The sequence below is a fragment of the Triticum aestivum genome, chromosome 6D (assembly GCF_018294505.1).
Source record: "Triticum aestivum cultivar Chinese Spring chromosome 6D, IWGSC CS RefSeq v2.1, whole genome shotgun sequence".
In the NCBI taxonomy this organism is placed as follows: Eukaryota; Viridiplantae; Streptophyta; class Magnoliopsida; order Poales; family Poaceae; genus Triticum; species Triticum aestivum.
The window spans coordinates 30433708-30461467 of NC_057811.1; the positions used below are offsets into that span (position 1 = coordinate 30433708).

Consider the following 27760-nt stretch of genomic DNA (forward strand, 5'->3'; position numbering starts at 1 on the left):
ACTAGAATGCTAACATGGGTACATGAGGAACAAGTTATAATTTATGAGCATGGAAAAGCTACCAAGATCAACAGAGGAAAGCAAAGCCAACTAAAGATACAGAGGGGGTCCAAAACTACCTTCAAGATGGATGGATGTTGGGTCCTGCTTTAGCTCCTCTGGAGCAACTTGTAGTACAGTAGTACTGGTGAAGGGCTAATAAGGACGGGGCACTATGTATATATAAGCTAAAGGGAGATTACAAGCAACTTGTATGTGAATATACTAACCCGCACATTGTGATCAACGGATCCAGGCTATCTATCTGTCCACAAATTAAATGCCGTGTTGTGTCTTGGATTGTTCATCAGACTGATCTGTTAGGTGGCAACTAGCTAGCTGGTGAGGGCTACGATACAATTGATGCCGCCTCTAATGTTAACAAGCTCTAATACAATTAGCTGTACCTAGATATATCCGTCTCTTATTGAAGGGAAGGAAATGCATAAGCCAGTACCCAGCAGCATCCTGGTATTTCCCGGAAGGAAGGATGTACTTCGCTTTGAAACGGTCTGTTCGTTTGGAAGGCCATAGCCAAAAGACTCTTTGTGATTTGGTTTGATTTCACACTAGCCTAACTTGCTGTACAATACTTGGGTTATACTTAGTACATAATATAAAGGCCTTTCTGGTGGGCGCCCATTGGTTAACTAGCACTGATTGTACCTCCCGAGTCCCACTTGGAGGAGGGAGAGAAGGTTGCAAATAAATTGCAGAGGAGATTTGGAGTTAGAGAATGCTAGACACGACAAATGACAACTAAAAAGCACACCGCACTATTATTAGGACCGCAGAACTCAAATACTGGAGATCCCAGAGTGAATTTTCTGCAAGATGATCGCCAAGCAGGTGGCGTCAAAATGAGTTGTGCATGCATGACAGTTTTGCTATACTTTTGAACAGTAGTGATGGTGGAACTGGACCTAATTAATAACGGTTGCTGTTGCTTAACTAATTCAGAGATGTCAGTGTTGCATTCTACTAACATTGAATCTGGGTAATGCGGAGTGTTCTTAATTAATTTGGAATTGATGATGTAAACACAAATTATATTAGACGGACAGTTTCAGCCATAGGTATGAAGCATAGCAAAGGAATTACAGTAGCAGCAAAATTAAGGGTCAAAGGGTGAGTAGAACAAATATAGAATGCGCCATGGAGTTGGACAGACGACGCTGGCAGATGGCAGCGGCGTTGCATGGCCTGCCTCTGCCTGGACCCGTCCAAGCGGTGGCGGTCGACGATGGAGAAAAAGGCCGCGGTGTCCCCCTCCCTATTCGCCGGACATATTAGCCACCGATGCCCGCCGCACCCTGCCGCCGCCAGCGACTTCCCACCGTCGGTCGTCTGGCCAGCAAAGGGCAAATTCTAGCCACGGCCGCAACCCAATCGAGGCCCACTGCGGGTGCTCCGAGAAACGGGCGGCAGCCCAGCCCTAGCCTGATAGCCCCCGCTGGTCGAGAGTGGGCTAGGGAGAATTTCCGTCCTCGATGCTGGAAACCTTTTTTTTAGAGGACCTCGATGGTGGAAACTAGCAATGCATTCGAGTTCGCTCAAAAAAAAAAGAGCAATGTATTCGAGTTACTACTAAAAATACAAATTTATTCCAACATCTGATTGCACAGAAGCACTCTTAGCTCAGGAAGAGATTAGAGATACGAGGGGTGGTGGGGGAGATGTTTGTTTTAAGCATGATGAAAGTAGACAGTCGAATGGGATGCCCATAACATTGCTAGAAATTCATTACATTTAGAAGTTGGCCGCTATGTTTGGCTGCTGGAGCCACCGGGCTATGTACAAATCTTAATCAATGATCAATAAAGTCCGGTGATGTTCTGCTAAAAAAGAAATGTAATTGAACATCTAAAAAAACCTAAAAAACAATGCATTCCAAAATTACTGATTTTTTCCCAGCTCAGAAAAAAGAGAAAGATCCCTGGGCCATCAGAAGCATTTTCTGTTACTACCTCTGTACACAAGACCTATAACAAAGCATGCATGTGAAAATATGTTTACCTCGGTTGCTCTTCTCACAATGAAATAGTAGTTGCGTATTTTTAAGAGATGGAACTATGTATGGTATGAGGAAAGTGCGAACTATGAATAAATCAGGCAGAGGACATGAAAATAATCACAATCAGTTCTAGTTGCACATTTCTAAAAGAATGTTTGGCTGGACCAGAACCCCTAAGTATATGGCGCGACGCAGGCGAGCAGCTGGGCGGCGGGGCGGCGCGGCGGCGTGATCTAGCGTCGTCTGCTCGGCCCAGATCTGGGCCCTTCGGGCCCCATCTGGGCCTGGGCGGGCCAGCGGCGGGGATGATCTCCGGCGTGGCTTCCGGGAGGCGGGGGAGACGCGACGAGCGGCTGGGTGCACTATTTAAAAAATGGAAACTCGAGCTGCGCATGCTGAAAAATGTGTGAGCCAACCAAACACCCCTGAACATATATAGCCCTTGGGTGATCCGAATTTACAAAAAGGAACGCTGCGTATTCTGACGAGAAGTAATATTTGCTGAGACTATGTACGAAAACTGAAAAATAACCCAAAAAATAAAAAATAACGTATCAGGAATATTGGCTTAAGCTATGAGACATGGGTGCTGGCGTTCTGGTAATCCTTTTTACCTCATGGAATTAGATTTTTTTTAAATAATTGTCAGTTTGGTAGAAAGTGGAACTGGCTTACTTGCATATTTTCAAACCTTGTTGCATTTTTAGTCTGACATTTTTTTTTTGAGAATCAGTTCTTATATTTCTGGATTATCAAAATTTGGATTAATTTTTGTATGGAGGTAAAGGTATCACTGAGCCGTTGTGAACTAATTTCTGAAAGCAATCGATTTAAGTTTCTACAGTCAAATGTGGAATTTGCGTATTATCAGGCATCAAAGTGATGCATATATTCTGAAATGTATTTATGTAGAATAGTATTAGTTTGAGTTTGATAAATTTCTGCTCATTGATCCTGAGTAGGATGGTTCTTTTCTGCTGCTCTAAGCTTACTGTGTGGAGTTTGTTAGTGTAACTACTTGATGAATTTGGTTATTTTTTCAACAGATGGCTGAAGAAGCTAGCGAGGCTGTATCACGAATGTAGAACTTGCATAATCTTTAATTTCAGTTTGATAAATTTCTGCTCATTGATCCTGAGTCGGATGGCTTATTTTCTCCTGCTCTAAGCTTATGTGATAATTACTTGATGAATTTGGTTAATATCTCAACAGATAGCTGAAGAAGATGGTGGGGTTGTGTCACGCATGGATGGCTGAGAGTTTACAGTCTCTGATCGTTCTGTTGTTGTGTTCCAGTGGCGCTGATCATGAACGGGTCGGTTTTCAACATTTGCTAAAAATCACCCCAACAAATGGTATTACAAAGCATTGACAGTCATATCCCCCAAAGGTGCCAATCGCACGAACTGAAGAGTCTACATTAAATGATTCATCCTATTAGGGGATCTCCATTCTTATGGTGTCTGTGTGTGTTGTTTTGCATGGATTACCTAGAGCAATTAAAATTGATGAATTCTCTTAGTTGCAGCTCTTGGATCGGATCTGACCCGCTACTGATGAAGATCTTATAAGCAGGAATGAATTGATTACTCTGGGGTTTAAGCCTGACAAAGTACACTAACAACTTCTGAATCATTCACCGGTTCAGTTACTTGCTCAACAACCATGTACTTAGGCTGAATGACAGTACATTTCAAAGCCCTTTGACTCAAGTGGCTGAGATATTAAATTCAAACTTTACAGAAAAAGGAGTAGAGCTCTAAACGAGCTGCACTCGACTCCGTTTGGTTAATGTCTGCAAAGAGTACCGTATGCATAGTTTCTGCCTGTTGTACTTGAAAAAATGTGACAGACAATTTTGCCAATCATGGTCTCATAGATAATAGCTAGAATTCTCGAGAACAAGAGAAAGATAAATGTGATGGCACTGTCCTGCCATCTTCTTTCACCGCAACAGGTTTGCATCAGAATTCAGAAACGTGCTTAGATATAAACTCACCAAAACGAAAGTCTTAAAGCTCTCGATTTCCTCCTAGAATTTGATTTCTCAAGTCAAAACAAACCAACAAGCCAGCCTTAGTTTCATGGCTACTGAAGAAACAAAGATAGATGCCACTCTTACCATTTTTCGTACCAAATTGATTTTGTCGTAAAACTGTTAAATGGCCCTCATTACGTCTGAAAATGTGGCTGCTGCTATTGCGTAGCCGCAAGCTCGCAACTACTTGATGCATGCGTATGCAATACAGAGGGTAATAGTCTCAGCTAATAGATACTAATGTTCTGCTTGGCACACTGGCACTGCTAGCAGCTGTATCAATTATCTGTCTTTCGGAGTTAAACCAGTTAAAGGTTGCTTGACACAATGAGCTGAGAAGAAGCGAATGGTTTCAGTTTTCTGAAATGAAGGGAATAACAAGACTTTCCATACTTTGTAGCATGAACATCAATCACCCTTGCTATATTTTACACAGGGTCGATGACGAACTGTTCCAGAGTTGTTGTCCTTTGTCAGTTGAGGAAGAGCGAAACATTGTTCTGATTCTGATGTGGTGTGTGTGTAAAGAGGAAGCAAGCAAGCAATTTCTGTGCACCCGTATTTGAGGATACAATCAATGTCTTACCATTGGAAATACAAAAGCGGAAAGCATGGGAAACTCTGTTTCGAGACTATTACTGGAGTTTCATGGACGATCTCAGGAATAATAACTGACTTAAAACACCAGTAAGTACTAAGATCAAGCCAGCTAATTGGTAGTAGCACTAAGTACTGTGAAGTGTGAAATGGGAGTTGCCAGGCCGTATTTGATGATGCAGCGTCTTACCATTGTGAATACAAAAGCGGAAAGCATGGGAAACTCTTTTTCGACTATTACCGGAGTTTCAGTAGTTGCCAGCCAGCTAAGAAAGAAAGAAAAAGCCAGACTCTGTTTTACTACTATACCACTGGAGTTCTGCTAAGATCAAGGTGTTTCTCTTATCATTTTTTTTTTGGTGTGGACTCTTACCATTTACTGCAATTCGTAGTACGTACTAAATACTGTCAAATGACCCCCACTGAGAATGGAGCTAGTCAAGTTGATCTATTCATTATTGTTGCATTAGGGAATTCATCAAAAGTTCCCACAATGGATAATTACTAGCACAAACATACGTATGTCATAAATACAGATAGTCTCCAAAGAGGCTACTGTACACTACATTGTCATTTTTTCTGACACACAAGAGCTTACTGCCCATCCACTGCATAACACTTTTCTTATCTGGATAAATAGATGACCAAAATTGAAAAAGAATGTTGAACTTCAGTTCATGCTGCAGCGTCAAAGTAGCCTTCCCTTTCACCACGTCTGCTCTGCATTCATGCATGTATAAACATATCAAGAAGTTTCATGTTTCCACGCATAGTATAGTTGCTAACTACAAAAGCTTACTGCCCATCCACCAAGTACAGACTACATGACAACACTTGTCTTTGACACATAGAGTAGATGGGCATAACTTAAAAATAATGTTTAGCTACAGTTCAAGCTGCAGCGTGAAAGTAGGCTTCCCTTTCACCACGTCTGCTCTGCTTTCATGCATTCAAAAGCTCCAATCACATCCAGCAGGGATGTAGCTCCCTCTTTCACCTGATCAAACCAAGGTTTTGATTATATCAGATATATATACGACCACACACCAGGGTTTAACATATCAAGAATTTTCATTCCCATGCATAGCAGGATGCTAACTTTATTAACAACATCGCACATGCTATTATATGAACCATCAGTAAAACAAATTGCCAATACGGAGTCTCAGCTAACATATTGCTAATAGTTGTATCGATTACCATTCTTTCTGAGTTATGTAATTACTATATACTAGCAACCAAGGGAGTTAAGCAGTTAAAGATTCTCACTAGCATTAGTGCCACATCAAGAGAATAAACCAAGAAGAGAACTCTGGTATTTCCGGATGGCCGGGTAGTAGGACAGAAACTTGTGGGAACAGGACTAAGATTCTCACTAGCAGTTTCAATAACAGGATCAGGACTCAAAGCACAGTGGGGTAGCAGTAGTACCTAGTTAATACTGATATCTCTTCATCTGTTGTTCTTGCCTGCTTTTCTTGTTTCTTGCTTTCACCTCCTGAGCCTGATGAAGCTGCTTCATCACCCTCCTCTGCATCCACCAGGAGGAAATAAATATGAAAATTAAGTGAACAGAGCAACCAAACGATCAAATTAAGATGTAGGAGAAGTTGTGGTAATTCACCTCCAGATTCAGATGACCTGCTAGCCAAGAAGTATTGTGACAGCATATCCCTCGCCCTGGCAGCGTCCTCCTTTGCTATCTGGCGCACTTCCTTGGAGTAATTCCTCCGCTTGGTGCTCAGCATGGCTGCATCATCCTCCATTTCTATGACTATGTTATGCAACATGCAGCAAGCATATATTATTTTACTTCGAGTTTCCAGATTGGCTGGCCACCACGTCTCTCCTTGCAGGCACTTCCATGTGTCTTTGAGCCTTGCGAGTGCCTTCAGAGCACAGGTTGTGGCTGCAGAATGTCTCCTATTGAACTCTGCCATGGAATCTGAGAGGCCTTCTTCCTGGTAAGGTGTGAGTAGCCATGGAAGAAGAGGGTATCCCGCATCACCAATTATGTATTCCCCGACTTCTGATCCATCTAATGCCACTTTCAGCTTGTTGCCATTCAGCCAACCGCCCTTCGCACACTCCTTGAAGATTTCAGAGTTCTTCAAAAGGCTCGACTTGTTCATGCTACCTGCTGGTCCCAACCAAATGTTTCTGAACCTCTTCGTTGCATCAACAATGAATTGGATTACAGCGATGTCATTCTTCTCATGGTTGCAGTTTGGTCCAAATGGGATGTGAGTTGTACATATAACCCCGCAACAGTTATGCATATTGTGGATCTTGTCAAACTTGGATTTGATTTCATCCTTCTCACTGCAGTCTGGCCCGCTTGAGTGGTGGTCTGCCCGCTCCCACACAGTATCAACGAACCTCTCAGTTACCAACAAGATGATTGACTCGTTCACACCAACAGAGGATGCTATGCTCTCTGTTGGCTCACTGGACTGCAATCTTCTAAGAGAAATGGCTACCCGATCTTCTAAAGACAGCACCCTCCCGTCAACAAAGGTGTAGTTGTTCATATCTTCCATTGATGGACCCATCACCAAGCTGCTGATGTAGCTAAAAGTTTTTCTCGTCATTTTGAAGAGAGACTCGAATCCTTGTGCGTCGTCAAAAGAAGTCAAGGTTCCTGCCTGAGAAGAAAGAATAAAAGTGGTTACAAATCCATGATTTACAAGGCAAGAGCCCAACTGTGACCGTGTGAAAACATTGAGATCCAGAAATCATACATGAGCTTTAATAATTTGTAAAGATAATGCTCTTCATTTAAAATTTGGACGTAACCTAGCGAGTATAAAAGATATTTAGGTCATGAAGGATTTAGGGCATGAGGGAGTGCAGTCAAATCAGTAAGAAGCATTGGTAAACATATAGCCATCACAAAGCAATAAAATGCAATTCAAATATGTTCTTTAGAGAAGAAGGTATTCATGTCAATGTTGTTATTAGTACCATGTATTTGATGTCCTAGTGTACTACTCTCGAAGGGGGTATTCAAAGGGAATGCGAATGTAGCAAATATATTCAAAACTCTAGCTTATGGATGAAAGGAAGAAACAACCATAAGAGAACAAACTAAATAAACAGAGCAAACACGCAAATTAAAGATGAACGAGTAATGCTAAATTACCTTTGAGCATGAAAGAGTGGCTGACATTTGTCTCCAAGCTATATGGCTTAGCTGTGTAGAAGACATACCATTTCCTTGAATTACCTCCTTCGCGTGCATATGCCTTGACATGCTCAACATGGCCGAACTTGTCCCACTCAGAGCCAGATTGTCCCGCAGCTATGGAAACGAGCAGTGCTAGGCTGCAGTATAGCTCCAAATGCCTTGGGTTTATACCTTTCATGTATTCTGGGATTGTTTCCATGTCGTTATATGAAAGAACGAGCCTATGGAGCGCAGGAACACCTTCCAACACCTTTAGCTTTGTGCAGTTTAGGATGGTAAGCTCCTGCAGTCTGGGAAGATTAGTGATCCTCTCCAGGTCAAGGTTTTCATCCAGTTCCAGCAGGACCAGAGATGGAAAGTTCTCTAGAGAGATGAGACCCTGGACATTGTATATGTATAACGTATTCAAAGCCCTTGCCTGGGAGGCAAGCCCGGGAGGAAGACACTTCAACTTGCATTGCTTTAGCATAAGTTCCTGCAAGACAGGAAAGGCTTGCACTTGCTCCTCCCACTCCCACTCCTCCCATTCCACCATTCCTATTAATTTAATCTTTTCCAATCTCGGAAATGCAGCCACCATCTGGGAAGGACGAGGACTATGTTGATGGTAGGACTGCGTGAATTCAGGTCCAACACGCTTGATGGCTGGAGCACGGTTGATCTGAATGAACTCCAAATATGGGAGCTGGCACAATCCATCAGGAAGCTGTTTGCAGCAAGCTAGGTCAGTAATGAACAGAATCCTCAAGCTCTTGAGGGCCACAGCCGACGATGACATCATCCACCTTGGGAGCCATCGACCAAAATACCCTTTGATGTCAAGATTTTCTAACCTGGGTGGAGGGCAGAGCTCCTCAAACACCTTCTCGATTTGTTGTTGCTTTTCCTCAGAGACACAATCTTCCTCTTTAATCAGCCCATCATCTTCCAATATACTACCACAATTTAAGAATAGACTAGTAAGATGCACCTTGTCGCCAAGCTTTGCCTTTGCTGCAGATGAGGAATCCGTTATATTCTCCAATCCGTCAAATTCAAGATCCTCGAGAAAAGAAAGAGGTCCCAGCTCTTCCAAACTGCACCAATCACCATCCACTCGGGCGGGAAACCCTCTTAATGCCCTCAAATTTGTTAGAACACAAAATCCTCTAGGTATGTTGTTTATACTCGTTCCACTGAAGTTAAGGTGCCTTAGCTGCCCTAACTTTACAATGCTACGTGGAAGGTCCACAAATTGATGACATCCTCTAAGACTAATGTATTGCAAGAATTTCATCTTTCCAATGCTATCCGGCAGAATAGATATATCAGTGTGTTCTAAGGATAAGTACCTCAGGTGCTTGAGCTCATGCAAAGATTCAAGCAAGGCTACAACATGTGAAAAAGCTATATGTAAAGTCCGTAGACATGGAAAATGAACCAACGAATCACGAGGCTTGATATTTATATGGCCAACTAATATTAGTGTCCTTAATGTCTTTTGTGCTTGCAAAGAACTCCAGTCCAACACATCTGATTCCAATGCTTTTTCTTCTAGAGAAAACCGAAGAAGCTTCTGTGCACTAAGTTTACTAACAATGTTAGTTTCTCCACTATGAGCTGCTAGTGCCTCATCTCTAGCCACAAATTGAGCAAATGAGCGAACAACATCATGCATGTTGCAGACCGATTGATCAATAAACTCTGCATCTGGCTCAATAAGATTCCTTAGTATCAACTCCTTATAGTACTTGCTTCCTAGTTCTTCTAAATCGTCCAATGTCCCATGAAGAAATCCTTCACTGATCCACATGCCAATGATTTCATCTCTAAAGAACACTGCAGTTTTAGGGAGAAGGGAGTAAAGCAGAAAACATTGTTTGGCAGAAGAAGATAAATCTTCGTAGCTTAAATATAATGCATGGTTTAACTCTTCGGGCATTCCAGATATCGACCATATAGAATCACTCAGAACCATCTCCCACTCACGGTGTATTTTGTCCTTCTGACACAAGAGCCCTCCCATTACTTTGACAGCAAGAGGCAAACCATCACATTTTGCTAAAATTTGCACTCCAATATCCTTGAGCATATCAATTTCACGTTCATCTGTATGACTTGAGATTATCTGCAAACAATTGAACTGATAGAATCAATAAGGTAGTGGTTTTCATTGAGAGAAAATAATGGTTTAATAACAACTATTGTCAACACAATATTAGTTAATAATAGGCTAGTGGAAAACTTGTGAAAGATGAGGTAATGTACTACCTAATTGAACTATCAAGTAAATGAACTGGTAAGCGGGCATGTTGCCGTCAACTGGGATGCCTAGCATGTGAGCGACTATTATAATAACATGCTGACCCAGACAAAAGGTTAAGTTTCTTACTCCTAAGTCCTAACCACAAGATGCTTAGTTTAATCTATCATCTCAAAGTAGAAGAATTCAAAGTACACCTATTGATGGGCCTGGGCACGCTTTAGTATTGTTCTACCGATTATTACATTTTCATAGTATGGGTATAGTACTCTACTGCTTGATGTAGATTTATTGGCAGCATGACTGAGTTTTAGCCCAAGGACTACGATGTATTTGTGAACATGATGGAAATGGAAGAACAATACCATTGTTTTACACCTTTTTTATAAATCAAAGAACACTTATATTATCCCAATTATCGCTTTCGTTTGGACTCCCATTTTAGGTGGAGACTACATATATTCAAAAAATAGCTTTCTAAAAGGGGAAACCAGTGCCAAAAGAGGGGAAAATCTTTTAGGAAAACACTAGCCAAAAATTATGGATTAATTACTCCCAGATAGAACTATATTCAGGAAATATACATGAGGTCTAGTGTTGCTGTGGGAGCATGGTTGTCCAACTTTCATCAAGCTAAATTTGAGACCTAGGTCGAACTATTGTGCTTTCTGCACACACGGTACACATGCGGCTTGCCTATTTAGTGTCCGTGTTGTATGAGTCCATGTTATAATCTCAAAGAATAATACATAAAAGAGTATGCCCAATTATTATATCTCTACCCCCAAATTAATCATGGGAGTTTCGTTACGCACCTGTTTCTTGAGCAATGACCAGGCATCCTCCTCCTCTAATTTGTCCACATGGTGGTAGGGAAGCACAACTTTCATCCTACGAGCTAGTGTTTCATCTCTAGTAGTGACGAGGACTCGACTACCTTGAGCCACAACATTAGCCAGGGGTGTTTTAAGCACATCATCCCATGCTCCATGGTCCCAAACATCATCTAGCACCAGGAATAGCTTCTTCCCTTTCAAGGTAGTGGCAAGGATTGGCTGAAGCACAGCCAATGCCTTTTCACCACCATGTTCTCCTCCGGCTTGTATGATGATTGTCCTGAGCAACTCAACCTTGTCGAAGTCCTTGTTGACGCTCAACCATATCATCTTCTCGAACTCGGCATTCAAGGCTTCGTCGTTGAAGACCTTTTGGGCAAGAGTGGTCTTGCCGATTCCACCAACCCCAACAACGGCGACTACCATGATGTTGGTGTTGCTCTCCGTTTCACTCAGCATGATCTCAACTAGCTTTCTCGTGTCTTGTTTGATCTTCTCTCCGACTACACCGGACCTATCAAACTCCCCTGACGTCTCACGTCTCTTATTGCCAGAAGGAGAGCCATGGACCTTGCTGCTGCAATCCTCATAGGAACCAAGAGGTATGAAGTTGAAAGCAGCGCTTCGCTCCTTGATGACGTCGAGCCACTTGTTGAGTGCCTTGATGCGGGTGCCGATGTCGTGGGCATGGGAGGGATTCCGCATGCAGAAGAGCAAGGGGTTGAAGCAGCCCACATCTGCAGTGGACATACCGCGCTCCATGGCCTTGAGCTGGCAGATGTCGAGGATGTCAGCAGCTTCATACATGGCACGCTTGAGCTGGGCCACCCACTCTTGCACGCTCTTGTCGGTGATGTTTCTCCTGTCAGCGTCGGCGAGGAAGTTCTTGAGGTCCCTAAGCTTAATGTCCATCTTGTCGATCTCGCGTCTGAATCCAAGCAGCATGTGCACCTCTTTGCTCGCCATCTCCGTCAGCATGTGTAGCACGTAGGACGCAAAGGCATCCAGGACCATCGTTATGTTTGCTATGTTTTTTCTGTTACAAATTTTAACAACATATCATAATCATCCCCGCCACTCGTTGCAGCTGAAGATTGCCAGCCAAAAATATTGGAAAAGGCAGCACTAGAATGCTAACATGGGTACATGAGGAACAAGTTATAATTTATGAGCATGGGCAAGCTGCCTAGATGGACAGATGCAAGCAAAACCAGCTGAACGTAATGAGAGAGATGCAAAATTACCTTCAAGATGGATGGATGTTGGGTCCTGCTCTAGGTCTTCTGGAGCAACTCGTAGTACACGAGTACTGGTGAAGGGCCTAATAAGGATGGGGCACTATATATGTATATAAGCTAAAGGGAAATTACAAGCAACTTGTACGCAATTATACTATAACTCACACATCGTGATACAATGGATCCAAACACAGCTGTCCACAAATTAAATGATGTGTTGAGTCTTGGATTATTCATCAGACTGATCTGTTAGCCGGCAGCTAGCTAGCTGGTGACTGGTGAGGGGAACGATACAATTGATGCCACCTCTAATGTTAAAAAGCTCTAATACAACTAGTTGTACCTAGATATATCCGTCTCTTATTGAAGGCTTTGCAGGGAAGGAAACACATAAGCCAAGACCTAGGGGCATCCTGTATTTTCCCGGAAGGAAGTGGTGTGGTTTACTTTGAAACGGTCTGTTCGTTCGGAAGGCCATAGCCAAAAGACTCTTTTGTGATTTGGGTTGATTTCACACTAGCCTAACTTGCTGCACAATACTTACCTTATACTAAAATAAAGGCCCTTTCTGGCTGTGACCCATTGGTTAACTAGCACTAGTTGTCACCATCTTCTAACTCCCAGAGTCCCACTTGGAGGAGTGGAAGAAGGTTGCAGATAAATTGCACAGGAGATATGGAGTTAGAGAATGCTAGACACAACAAATGACAACTAAAAAGCAGAATGTTAGAGATAAATGACCACTGAAACACAGCGACACTACACTAGCTAGAGAGAAACAACAATGCGGTGAATTGTAGTAGAACGGGGCACTATCATCAGGACCGCAGAAATCAAATACTGTAGATCCCCGAGTCAATTTTCTGCAAGATGACCACCGCGCAGGGTTGGTCATCACTGGTGGAATCAAAATGAGTTGTGCATGCATGACTATGGTTGCTATACATACCTTTAAACAGTAGTAATTGTGGAACTGGACTTAATTACGGCTGCTGCTGCTAAACTAGTTCATAAGGGGCAGTGTTGCATTGTACTAACAGTGAATCTGGGTAATGCAGAGTGCTCTCAATGAATTTGGAGTTAACAATGTAAACACAAATTAGATGGGAAATTTCGGTCATGGCTAAGCACAACAGACAAATTAGAAAAATTAAGGGGGCCGCGAATGGAATGCTAAGGAGCAAAGGGTGAGTACGGATGTGGTGCCATGGAGTTGGATAGACGGCGGTGGCAGGTGGCAGCAGCATTGCAATGCAAGGCCTTCCCCGCCTGTCCTCCAGCCTCGGCAGCCTCCGGTAAATTTGTCCCATATGACAACTAAAAACCACAGGATGCTAGCGAGAAATGACCACCATAACAGATCAACACTACACTGGATAGAGAGAAACAACAGCCAGGTGAACTATAGTAGATGAGGCACTATTATCCGGACCGCAGAAATCAAATACTGATGATCCCCAAGTCATACTTTTGAACAGTAGTGATGGTGGAACTGGACCTAATAAAGATTGTTGTTGCTTAACTAATTCAGAGATGTCAGTGTTGCATTCTACTAACATTGAATATAGGTAATGCAATGCAGAGTATTCTCAATGAATTTGGAAATCATGAAGCACGAATTAGACGGACAGTTTCAGTCATGATGAAGCACAACAAACAAATTACAGTAGTAGCAAAATTAAGACCCAATCTACAACCAGCCCCATCTACAACCGAAAGGTTCATCGTTTAAAGTCTTCTTGAAATTTATTATTTTTGCTCTTGAAATATGAGAGTTGTGGACTGCTACAGAATTTGCTGAAATTAAAAACATACAGGGAAGCACTATGATATTTACTACTCCCTCCATCCCATAATACAAGAGCGTTTTTGACACTAGTGTAGTGTCAAAAGCACTTATATTATTAGATTCACACCCATTCAAAATGCACTCATTAATTAACAACTTTCTGAGGTATACTATATCTATTCCTGGTGAATGTAGATATGCTATTCTACTCCTAGCCTCCTAGGTTTTATAACTTTCTTTGTTTTCTTTCTTAAAATATGAACCTGATCAACTTGTTCAAATATAGAAATTGAGAACTCGTAGCAATAGCAAATCACACCTAATTTAATCATACAGCAAATAATGCAGAGAGCAGGTGGTGTGGTTTACTCTGAACTTGTCTGTTTGTTCAGAAGCTAGCCATAACCAAGACTTTGTGATCCGGCTTGATGGTTTCACATTAGCCTAATTTGCTGGACAGCACCTTATACTATACTAAAGGCCTTTCTGGTGGGCGTCCTCGAGCATAGAAGGTACGTAGTACCACGGGCAAAGAAGAAGAAAAGAAAACAAAGGCACTCCCAGAGTGTAGATAACCCCTGTGATTTTGATATGCTAGCCCAATAGCATTGGATACTTTGCTATGAAGACTGGTTAATTAGCACTAATTGTCACCATCTTCTACCTGCCTCCCACTTGGAGTAGGAGAAAGTAATACCTGCTGCCTCCCACTTGGAGTAGGAGAAGGTAGCGCACAGATTGCAAATAAAAAATATATTTCTGTTCAGAGAGATTAAGCCGTGAGAATACTAGATACAAATGAGAGCTAGAGAGCAAGAATTGGGAGAAATGATCACTGAAACAGAAAAATAAATAGCTAGAGCCTAGAGTGAAATGATCATGCTATTTGTGCCAATAATGCTTCGGTAATAAGAGAGAAACAAGTTGGCCGCTATGAAGTAAAAGGCTTCCTGCGAATTGGAAAACTGAGGTAACTTTTTGCTACATATAAGCACGGGGAACTTGCCAGAGGTTCTGATATTTTGACTCATGGCAATTTCCTTGGACTTCTTAAAAGGTAATCCCGACACTCCTGGAATTCTTTGACTGTGCTTGAAACTGTTTCACCATGTGCATTGTTAGGAATGGGCAACTACATTCACAAGAGGGCCAAGGGCCAGTACATATACATGTGTATGGTAAAGTGCAAGAGAGTATACACATCTAACACCCCCTCAAACTCATGGTGGATCAACAACACTGAGTTTGGAGAGAAGAAAACTATGCTGCGCTTGAGTCTGTGCCTTCGTGAAGAAGTCCGCCAACTGTAACTCAGAGGGCACATAGTGAAGAGCGAAAGTCTGATCCTGCACAGCAGCACGCACAAAGTGGGCATCCACACCGATGTGCTTGGTGAGCTCATGCTTCACCGGGTCACACGCAATACTGATAGCACCAGTACTGTCTGACAATAAGGGAGTCGAGGTAGTAGCAGACACACCAAAGTCCTCAAGTAACCACCGTAACCAGATCACCTCAGCCGTCAGCATAGCCATGGCTCGCAACTCAGCCTCTGTACTCAAGCGAGAAACGGCAGTCTGTTTCTTTGTCTTCCAGGCAATAAGAGAGCCACCAAGAAAGACACAATAAGCAGACAGCGAGCGTCGATCAGAGGGATCACTAGCCCAGGTAGCATCAGAGTAGGCCTGGAGCTCAAGAGAGCTGGAGCGGGAAAAGAAAAGGCACTGAGAGAGCGTGCCACGAAGATATCGTAGAACACGGAGGAGATGACTATAGTGGACAGAGGTGGGGGCTGAAACGAACTGACTCAGGATATGAACAGGATAGGAGATATCAGGACGCGTAACAGCAAGATAGACAAGACTGCCAACAAGGTGACGATAGCGAGTGGGGTTAGGGAGAGGGTCACCATCAGAAACACGAAGCTGAACGTTGAGTTCCATAGGAGTCATAACTGTGCGCTCATCACCGAGAGCAGCGCGAGCAAGAAGATCCTGATATATTTTTCTTGGGAGATGTAGAAGCCATCAGAGGTCGAGGAGATCTCAATCCCAAGAAAATAGCGAAGTGGACCAAGATCAGTCATGTGGAACTGGTCGCGAAGGCGAGCCTTAACAAAGGCTATGTAGTCAGAGTCGTCACCAGTGATGATCATGTCATCAACATAGAGAAGGAGCAGAGTCCGACCACGAGGAGACGTGTGAACAAACAACGCGGGATCATGATCACTGGGCAAGAAGCCAGCGGCAGTCACCACAGAGGCGAAGCGCTCAAACCAGGCACGAGGGGCCTGTTTAAGACCATAGAGGGAGCGGCGAAGTCGACAGACCAAACCATCAGGAGCATAATACCCCGGTGGTGGCTGCATATAAACCTCCTCACGCAACTCGCCATTAAGAAAAGCGTTCTGAACATCAAGTTGAGAGATAGACCAATGACGAACAGAAGCAACAGCAAGAAGAGTTCGAACAGTGGTCATGTGGGCCACAGGAGCGAATGTCTCATCATAATCGCGTCCCTGCTCCTGCTGAAAACCACGGGCCACAAGGCGCGCTTTGTAGCGCTCAAGAGAACCATCAGAGCGAGTCTTAATCTTGTAGACCCACTTGCAGGTGATGGGACGGACACCGGAAGGGAGGGAAACCAGATCCCATGTGCCAGAGCGCTCAAGGGCAGCAAGCTCTTCGGCCATCGCAAGCTGCCATTCAAGCTGAGTCATGGCAGTCCGATAGGAAGTGGGCTCAGCAATAACAGAGAGACCGTACCGATCAGGAGAAGAGCGATCAGGCGGGGGCGAGGCCGAGCACGGAGGTTATGAACCAGGGGAGGCGTGAAAGGAGGTACACCAGAGGTGGAAGGCGCATCAGGGGAAACATCCTCAGAACGAGGGCGATGAGTATAGTGAAGAGGAAATGGTGAGAGAGGGCGACGGACTGGAGATGATGGTGGAGAGTTGGAGGAGGAGGATGGGGAAGATGGTGTCGGTGGTGAAGGAGAAGGAAGGAGAGGTGCAGGCGGAGGAGGAAAAACATGAGGAGGCACATAGCAGGGTGTATCAGGGAGAAGAAGAAAAGAAAGATCGTCCACAGAGAAGCTCGAGGAAGAAGGACGTGGGTAGTAAGAGCGAGACTCGTCAAAGGTCACATCACGCGAGATGCGCAAACGACGACCAACAGGATCCCAGCAGCGATAGCCCTTGTGCTCATCACTGTAGCCAAGAAAAACACACTCAACCGACTGAGCAGTCAGTTTGGTGCGTTCTCGCGGGGCAAGAAGGACATAGCACACACATCCAAACATACGAAGAGCTGAGTAGTCAGGAGAGCGACCAGTGAGACACTCCATAGGAATACCACCCTGCAGAGCAGTCGATGGCTGTATGTTGATGAGATAGGTGGATGCAGAAACAGCCTCAGCCCAAAAATGAGGTGGGAGAGAAGCGGCAATCATCAGAGCACGAGCCGTCTCAAGTAGATGACGATGCTTACGTTCGGCAACACCATTCTGAGCATGTGCACCAGGACATGAGAACTGGGCAAGAGTACCCTGTTCTGCAAGAAAACCACGCAACAGCTGGGAGATAAACTCACCAGCGGAGTCAGCACGAAAAGTACGAATGGGCGTGGAAAACTGGGTGTGAACCATGGCAGCAAAACGTTTGTATATAGAGAGAACCTCGCTACGAGATTTCATAAAGTAGAGCCAAGTGTAGCGAGAGAAATCATCAATAAACAAGATATAGTAGCGGTGACCACCTTTCGAATCAAAGGGAGCAGGACCCCAGACATCAGAATGAACTAAGTCAAAGGACACTGAGATACCGACTCACTGGTAGGATAAGGTAACTGGGTCTGTTTGCAAGTCTGCAGCCATTACAATGTAAAGAAACATCTCCAGATACAGACCCTAAGAGGCCCTGACGAACTAAAAAAGACAAGCGAGAGCCACATATGTGACCAAGGCGATGATGCCACTGCTGGAAGGACGCAGACGAAGAGGCAGCAAGAGCATGGGAGCTGGCTGAAGTGGTGGCAGCGGAAGGAACACAAAGCCAGTCAACCTCCCAAAGGCCCTCTGACTCACGGCGCCGGGGGCCAGCACCAACCAAAGCCTTGGTGCGACGATCCTGAATGGAGCAAGAGTCGGTATCAAGAATGACACGACAACCAGAATCAGTAAGTTGGGCAGCAGAAAAAAGATTCATGATGAGGCGAGGAACATGTGAAACACTAGGAACAGAAAAAGATGGAGTGGAAAGAAGACCACGGCTAGCAACAGGAAGAGGTGTGCCATCAGCGGTAAGAACATTAACAGGCGAATCAAGAGGTCAGAGAGAAGACAGCACGGAAGAATCCGAAGACATATGAAAAGAGGCTCCAGAATCCAGAACCCACGAAGATGTACCTGACTGTGTAGATGCCTGCGGTGGTGGAGCAGTGGTTGCAGTCACAGCAGCAGCGGAACCGGTCAACGAAGAGCTTTAGGAAGCTAAGAGACGCTTGAGCCTCATAATGTCCTGGTCAGTGAGTGACGGGGTCGAGGAGGATCCAGGAGTCCCATTGGAAGAGGAGCGCCTCTGGTCTCGCTTCTTCTCACGACAATCAGACTCCGGGTGACCTGGCCGAGAGCAGTAGCCACAGAAGGTGTCACGGCGTGACCGGCCCCTCTCAGCATAAGAAGGACGACCCACCACCCTGAAGGAGTAGGCAGGAGCGGTGGAGCGGTGAGGCGAGCAGGTGGCATAGGAGCTCGGGCGGCCAACACTGATGGAACCACAAGTAACCCAGCAGAGCGTAGGCGGGTCTCTTCAGCACGAAGCTCAGCAAGTACCACTGAGATAGGAACACGACCACGAGCGAGCAGGTGAGCACGGCGAGGCTCGAACTCAGAGCGAAGACGAGATAAGAACTCGTGAAACCGCTGAAACTCCAAATCGGACCATGTAGTCTGACAGCAACGACAAGTTCCACAAACGACGGTCCGAAGGGAGTCAAGCTGACGCCAGATGACAGAGCACTGTGAATAGAACTCATCAACAGAGGAATCACCTTGCAGGAGTGCATGCTCCTGACGCACCACAAATAGGTAGAGAGCATCACTAGAGGGCTGATAGCGCTGACAGAGATAAGACCACATCGCTGCAACTGTGCCAAGTCCCATGAACTCCGAGGCGAACTGAGAAAGGACATTCGCAGTAAGAACAGCAGCAGCACGAGCATCATCATTGCACCACTGAGTGTAAGCAGACAGATCATCACGAAAGGCAGAAAGGGCATCCGAATAGGCTGACATCTGCTGATCATAGGCATCAACTGCAGTATCATCGAGAGCCTTGGCGGCATCACGATCAGCCTGAGAAGCATCAGCAGCAAGAACCGGCGGTGCTGGCGGGGTAGGAGCCACTGGAGCAACAGGGCAAGGCGGACAAGGGACCTCGCCAGAGAGAACACCGCACAGAAGGAGACCGCGCATGTGGATACGCATAAAGCCCGCAAACTCGGCATAGTTGGTGCCATCGAAGATCACCGAGCACCAAGGAACGGTGACATAGCCCGAAGAAGACATGAGGAGCTCTTTTTTTGGTCAACTGCTATAGGAGACCCCGATCCAGATCGGGATCGGGCTCGCGCTGGCTCGATCCAGCCCCGATGGAGGAAGCGGGGGGGGGGGGGAGGCGAGCGTGGGAGGGGTCGGCCCTGGGCAGCACCGGCTGCAGCAGGAGGCGGCAGGGCGCGGGGAGGTCGTGGCCGGGCGCGGGGAGGCGCGGGGAGGTGGCTGCCGGCTGCGGCCGAGCACAGGAAGGCGCGGGGCGGCGCGAGGCGGCAACGGCAGGCCGCGGCCGCGCTCGGGGCGGCGCGGGATAGCGACGACAGACCGCGGCCGAGCTCGGGGCAGCGCAGGCCGGGGCGAGACGGCGTGGCGGCGGGGAGGGAGAGAGCCGGGGGCGAGGGAGGAGGTGGCCGGCGCCGACGACGAGGTAGAGGGAGGCCGGCGACGGGGGAGCTAGGCACGGAGCTGCGAGCGTGCGGGAGCGGGAGAGGAACCTAAGCATCTGATACCATGTTAGGAATGGGCAACTACATTCACAGAAGGGTCAAGGGCCAGTACATATACATGTGTGGTAAAGTGCAAGAGAGTCTATACACATCTAACATGCATAACCTAGGTTCAAACTTCAAAGTGCCCTGTTTTCTGCCATATCCCGATATGACCTGTGATAGATGAGGCACTAATATCAGGGCTGCAGAAATTCAAGACTGAGACCTTTGAGTCCATTCATGTAAGATTCTCATTAGGCACAGCCATCATTGGGAATCAAATACGTTTTTGCTTGACTACATGGTTGCTGTACTTACTTCTAAATATGTTTGACAGCCCGTAAAACAAAGATGAAAAAATGTATGCAAAAACAGCTGAATTAGACGGATGCTTTCAGTGATGATTAGGCAGTGACAAACGAATTAGCAAAATCAAAGGGTGAATAGAGAGAGCCTGAGCGCGGATGCGGCGGCGCAGATGGATGCAATCCGTCCCTCGTCCCGCTCCACCGCGCGCCCCTCCTTTGGCTGCGGCATGGGGTCATGGCGGCGCCCGCGCGCAAGCATCCAATCCATCCGGCCAGACCAGAGTCGCTGTGACGGCGCCGCCGCCCGCGACTTCCCGCCGTCATCGGGCCGGCAAGGGCAAATCCCAGCCATGGCCGCAACCCCATCCAGGCCCACGTCGGGTCCTCCGAGAAAGAGGCAGCAGCCCAGCCCCAGCCCCAGCCCGACAGCCCGCTGGTCCGTGCAGGTGGGACAGGGCTCACAAACTAGCCTTTGTCAGCCCGCAAACTAGCAAATGCATTCGAAGAAAGTACTAGTAGTTGATCTAGTGACTCTCATGGTGCGTTCTTTGATTTTAAATTCGCATGAATGAAAACGTTTGTGGATTTTAATGATTTTTCACAAGTATGGTATTTCTTCCTTTGATTTTAAAAGTTCACAAAGTTTTAGAGAGTATTCATGAATTCCAAAAAAATGTTCGTCAATTGAAATGGAAAAGTAAAAAAAAAGAAAAGGTAAGAAGGGTAAAAATGAAAATGAAATTTTAAAAAATATCGTTACCGCCAAAGAAACAAGCAACAAAAGCGAAAACACAGAAGGACAACGTATATACCGAATAAAACGCCACAGTCCTTTACTCCAGGCGGTAACTGATGTTCGGCCAAAATGGTTACAAAAAATGGTAACTCCACGCCTAGGCTAATCTCTGGTTTTAGATACTCCCTCTTCAGACAAATATAAGAGCGTTTAGATCACCAAAGTAGTGATCTAAATGCTCTTATATTTCTTCACAGAGGGAGTAGATTTTAAGAAATATTTTATAAAATAAAAATTAATGAATTTTTAAAATTCTTCGCCAATACGAAAAGTTATTTAAATATTTTGGAATAGTTTAATTTTTGAAAAGTTCGTGAGAAAGGATTGTGAATTTATATTTTTGAAAATTTGGAAAAGTTATCATAAATTTTAAAAAGTCACGTGAGTTTGATTGACTTTCTTCACATACATGAGAAAATGTTTTTTAATTTTGAAAGTTCTTTTTCACATACTCCCTCAGTCCCATAATAATTGACTCAAGCTTAGTACAACTTTGTACTAGAGCTAGTACAAAATTGAGACACTTATTTTGGAACGGAGAGAGTACATGAGAAAATATTTTTGAATTTTAAAAGTTCATGACTTTTGAGTATTGTTCCTGAACTGAAATGGGAAAAGTAAAAAAATAGGCAACAGGAAATGAGAAAAATACAAAATAGAAGAAAATCAGTAAAACGAACAAAGAAATCACAGCAAAAAGGATAAAAGAAAAAACCAGGAAGAACCTTCCAAAATCTTCCCGAAGCAAGGAAAACCTATCCCATACATGGGCCAACCCTTGACCCACAGGGGTGCGTATTCTGTGCAATAAGAACACTACCCTACGCACTGGTTGGGAAACAGGATTTTCTGTTGGTTCGACTATTTTTAAAACCTAAATGCTAGATCGTGCAGCTGCACGATTTCGTTGTGGCTGGCGCACGCGCTACACGACAAGAAATTGCATGCTTCTGTTCCCCGCCTCTCTCTCCCGCACGTGGTCCCTAATACACAACCCACAGAAAGAAATTAACACAGGAAAATCAGCTGGTCCACCGTGTCTCAGTGCGCCCATCCTGTGATTTTCTAGTAAGATCCCACTTTGTATGCATTTAATTTGCGTTTTCAAAATTTGAAAAAGCTATAACTTTTGAACCGATTATCAAAATTAAGATTTGTTTTCACGGCTAGGTTCCTCGCGACGAGCTCTTCAAAACTAGATCCTATATCAGTATGTTTTGACTAACTTTTTTTATGAGCAACTTTGAGTGAAACGGAAACAGCTTTAGTGCTACAGGAAGGCAACTTACTGTTAGTCTTGGTAGGATGACTATCTATCATCGAAAATCCCTTCGAAGTTATCTACCATGACTACCAAGTTAACTAGCTTCATCTCTAAGTGTCCTACCATGACTAGTTTAGTTTCACCTCCAAGTTGATAGTATTGTAGGCAACTTAGTTTTTGAGGTAGGCTAAAATTTATCCTAAGTTGCATGCCATGACTAGGGAGTAGCTTAACATCATTCCTAGTTGCATAAAATGCTTTTCGGTATGGTAAGCAACTTAGTTTCATAGATATGCAACATAGCAACACTTATTCCTATGTATTATAGGCAACTAAATTACTAAAACAGTAATGACAGGCAACTAAGCATCACCTTTAGGCAACTTCAGAGTGTTTGTAGGCGACTTAGAAAAACAATGATAAGCAACGTCATAATATTTGCAGGCAACTAATTTGAAAAGTTAGGCAACTGATCAACAATTGTAGGCAACTGTGCAACAATGGTAGACAATTTATAGTATTACACTTATGGATAAGTTTTCAACGTATTATAGGCAACTGGAACAGGCAACTAAGCATCACCGTTAGGCAACTTCAAGTGTTTGTAGGCGACTTAGAAAAACAATGATAACCAACATCACAATATTTGTAGGCAACTAATTTAAAAAGTTAGGCAACTGATCAGCAATGGTAGGCAACTGTGCATCAATGGTAGACAATTTATAGTATTTATAGGCAACTGTGCAGCGATTATAGGCAACTAATTACCAATAGCAGGCAACTGGGCATCAATGGTAGGCAATTGCATAGTATTTATACGCAACTGAGCATCAACCGTAGGTAATTGAGCAGCCATGCATTATAGGCAAGTTGGGATAATGTTACCAAAATTCATATCTACATATAGTGCAGTGAAGTTGCTTGCATGTAGCACTAAAGTTGCCTCATGTTTTCGTGTGTGTTTCTCGGCTTGACACAAACCAACCTAATAGACAGTCCTACACTACTAGGGAAAACCTTACCAGTAGCGCTGGTTTTTGATCTACCAGTAGCGCGGGTGCCCGTGCTACTGCTATGACGCTACAGCTATTTTGTAGCAGTAGCGCTTGTTTAGGCCAGCACTACTGGTATGTTCAGATACTAGTAGCGCGCCTCTGGAAAGTGCTACTGGTAAATGAGCACTGCTGGTAATATTTTGGCCCGCGCCACTGCTAAATGGTAGACTCTCCATTAAGGAAAATGGACTCTCCATAATGAAGAACAGAGATCATCCTATCTTCAAGTCTTGGCCTACGCACAATGTTGCTTCCAAGTAGCTCTCTACGATGGTCGAAACATTTTTTTCCAATCATTTATTATCATGGCTTCCTCGCTTTTAGAAATCCGGTATGGACAGGAGTGATGTGGATACCGAGGTTGACCTGGCTGTGGTGGCCGTAAGCTCATAACATCAACGCGACCTCTCGGCAACAGCAGATGAGGCACACAATCCATTGGGATTCTCTGTTCAAAAACATAGTAATAACTTTGCAGTTAACAATGTAGTTTAGTTTTAGAAGAATTTATGCAAAAGATGCACGGATGTCGTAATAGTAGAAAATCTTACCATGCTATCTCCGTTGATGTTACCGTAGCACACCGCGTGCACTAGTGGCACATATTGACCATAATTTTGAGGAATTCGATAATAGCTATTGTAATTCTCAAGATCAGTAAAAAATGCGATAAGACCATCTTTCTCCTTATAAGTTAATTGTGCTTCATCATTGTAGTAGTAGGTTCTGTCTGATGGGGAATGTAGTAATTTCAAAAAATTTCCTACGCACACGCAAGATCATGGTGATGCATAGCAATGAGAGGGGAGAGTGTTGTCCACGTACCCTCGTAGACCGATAGCGGAAGCGTTATTACAACGCGGTTGATGTAGTCGTACGTCTTCACGATCCGACCGATCAAGTACCAAACGCACGGCACCTCCGAGTTCAGCACACGTTCAGCTCGATGACGTCCCTCGAACTCCGATCCAGCCGAGTGTTGAGGGAGAGTTTCGTCAGCACGACGGCGTGGTTACGATGATGATGTTCTACGGACGCAGGGCTTCGCTTAAGCTCCGCAATGATATTATCGAGGTGTAATTTGGTGGAGGGGGGCACCGCACACGGCTAAAAGATCTCAAGGATCAATTGTTGTGTCTCTGGGGTGCCCCCCTGCCCCCGTATATAAAGGAGCAAGGGGGAGGCAGTCGGCCAAGGGGAGAGGCGTGCCATAGGGGGGAGTCCTACTCCCACCGGGAGTAGGACTCCTCCTTTCTTTGTGGGAGTAGGAAAAGGGAAGGGGGAAGGAGAAAGAAGGAAGGGGGCGCCCCCCCCTCCCTAGTCCAATTCGGACTAGCCCATGGGGAGGGGTGCGGCCACCCTTTTGGGTCTTTCTCTCCTTTCCCGTATGGCCCATTAAGGCCCAATACGAATTCTCGTAACTCTCCGGTACTCCGAAAAATACCCGAATCACTCGGAACCTTTCCGAAGTCCGAATATAGTCGTCCAATATATCAATCTTTACGTCTCGGCCATTTCGAGACTCCTCGTCATGTCCCCGATCTCATCCGGGACTTCGAACTCCTTTGGTACATCAACATACATAAACTCATAATAAAACTGTCTTCGTAACGTTAAGCGTGCGGACCCTACGGGTTCGAGAACTATGTAGACATGACCGAGACACGTCTCCGGTCAATAACCAATAGCGGGACCTGGATGCCCATATTGGCTCCCACATATTCTATGAAGATCTTTATCGGTCAGACCGCATAACAACATACGTTGTTCCCTTTGTCACCGGTATGTTACTTGCCCGAGATTTGATCGTCGGTATCTCGATACCTAGTTCAATCTCGTTACCGGCAAGTCTCTTTACTCGTTTCGTAACACATCATCCCGCAACTAACTCATTAGTCACAATGCTTGCAAGGCTTATAGTGATGTGCATTACCGAGTGGGCCCAGAGATACCTCTCCGATAATTAGAGTGACAAATCCTAATCTCGAAATACGCCAACCCAACAAGTACCTTTGGAGACACCTGTAGAGCACCTTTATAATCACCCATTTACGTTGCGACGTTTGGTAGCACACAAAGTGTTCCTCCGGTAAACGGGAGTTGCATAATCTCATAGTCATAGGAACATGTATAAGTCATGAAGAAAGCAATAGCAACATACTAAACGATCAAGTGCTAAGCTAACGGAATGGGTCAAGTCAATCACGTTATTCTCCTAATGAGGTGATCTCGTTTAATCAAATGACAACTTATGTCTATGGCTAGGAAACATAACCATCTTTGATTAACGAGCTAGTCAAGTAGAGGCATACTAGTGACACTCTGTTTGTCTATATATTCACACATGTATTATGTTTCTGGTTAATACAATTCTAGCATGAATAATAAACATTTATCATGATACAAGGAAATAAATAATACTTTATTATTGCCTCTAGGGCATATTTCCTTCAGTCTCCCACTTGCACTAGAGTCAATAATCTAGATTACACAGTAATGATTCTTACACCCATGGAGCCTTGGTGCTGATCATGTTTTGCTCGTGGAAGAGGCTTAGTCAACGGGTCTGCAACATTCAGATCCGTATGTATCTTGCAAATTTCTATGTCTCCCACCTGGACTAAATCCCGGATGGAAATTCACTCTGAAATTCTTTGAACTTTTCAAATGTTTCAGACTTATGTTTCATTAAGTAGATATACCCATATCTGCTTAAATTATCTGTGAAGGTGAGAAAATAACGATATCCGCCACGAGCCTCAACATTCATCGGACCACATACATCTGTATGTATGATTTCCAACAAATCTGTTGCTCTCTCCATAGTTCCGGAGAACGGTGTTTTAGTCATCTTGCCCATGAGGCACGGTTCGCAAGTACCAAGTGATTCATAATCAAGTGGTTCCAAAAGTCCATCAGTATGGAGTTTTTTCATGCGCTTTACACCGATATGACCTAAACGGCAGTGCCACAAATAAGTTGCACTATCATTATCAACTCTGCATCTTTTGGCTTCAATATTATGAATATGTGTATCACTACTATCGAGATTCAACAAGAATAGACCACTCTTCAAGGGTGCATGACCATATAAGATATTACTCATATAAATAGAACAACCATTATTCTCTGATTTAAATGAATAACCGTCTCGCATCAAACAAGATCCAGATATAATGTTCATGCTCAACGCTGGCACCAAATAACAATTATTTAGGTCTAAAACTAATCCCGAAGGTAGATGTAGAGGTAGCGTGCCGACCGCGATCACATCGACTTTGGAACCATTTCCCACGCGCATCGTCACCTCGTCCTTAGCCAATCTTCGCTTAATCCGTAGCCCCTGTTTCGAGTTGCAAATATTAGCAACAGAACCAGTATCAAATACCCAGGTGCTACTGCGAATATTAGTAAGGTACACATCAATAACATGTATATCACATATACCTTTGTTCACCTTGCCATCCTTCTTATCCGCCAAATACTTTGGGCAGTTCCGCTTCCAGTGACCAGTTTGCTTGCAGTAGAAGCACTCAGTTTCAGGCTTAGATCCAGACTTGGGTTTCTTCTCCTGAGCAGCAACTTGTTTGCTGTTCTTCTTGAAGTTCCCTTTCTTCTTCCCTTTACCCTTTTTCTTGAAACTGGTGGTCTTATTGACCATCAACACTTGATGCTCCTTTTTGATTTCTACCTCCGCAGCCTTTAGCATTGCGAAAAGCTCGGGAATTGTCTTACTCATCCCTTGCATATTATAGTTCATCATGAAGCTCTTGTAGCTTGGTGGCAGTGATTGAAGAATTCTGTCAATAACGCTATCATCCGGAAGATTAACTCCTAGTTGAATCAAGTGATTGTTATACCCAGACATTTTGAGTATATGCTCACTGACAGAACTATTCTCTTCCATCTTACAGCTGAAGAACTTATTGGAGATTTCATATCTCTCAATCCGGGCATTTGCTTGAAATATTAACTTCAACTCCTGGAACATCTCATATGCTCCATGACGTTCAAAACGTCGTTGAAGACCCGGTTCTAAGCCGTAAAGCATGGCACACTGAACTATCGAGTAGTCATCAGCTTTGCTCTGGCAGACGTTCATAACATCTGGTGTTGCTCCTGCAGCAGGCCTGGCACCCAGCGGTGCTTCCAGGACGTAATTCTTCTGTGCAGCAATGAGGATAATCCTCAAGTTACGGATCCAGTCCGTGTAATTGCTACCATCATCTTTCAACTTTGCTTTCTCAAGAAACGCATTAAAATTCAACGGAACAACAGCACGGGCCATCTATCTACAATTAACATAGACAAGCAAAATA

General features: G+C 44.4%; 1 protein-coding gene across 1 annotated transcript; it reads right to left on the reverse strand.

The window, feature by feature from the left end:
- Positions 1-5135: 5135 nt before the first annotated feature.
- Positions 5136-11990, reverse strand: LOC123140907 (disease resistance protein RGA2-like). The gene is made up of 5 exons (XM_044560173.1): positions 10933-11990; positions 7831-9982; positions 6313-7329; positions 6120-6219; positions 5136-5685 (listed from the first exon to the last, which is right to left on the reverse strand). Exons 1-5 carry the CDS (start codon positions 11965-11967, stop codon positions 5682-5684), a joined length of 4308 nt encoding a protein of 1435 aa, XP_044416108.1. The 5' UTR covers positions 11968-11990; the 3' UTR covers positions 5136-5681.
- Positions 11991-27760: the final 15770 nt, after the last annotated feature.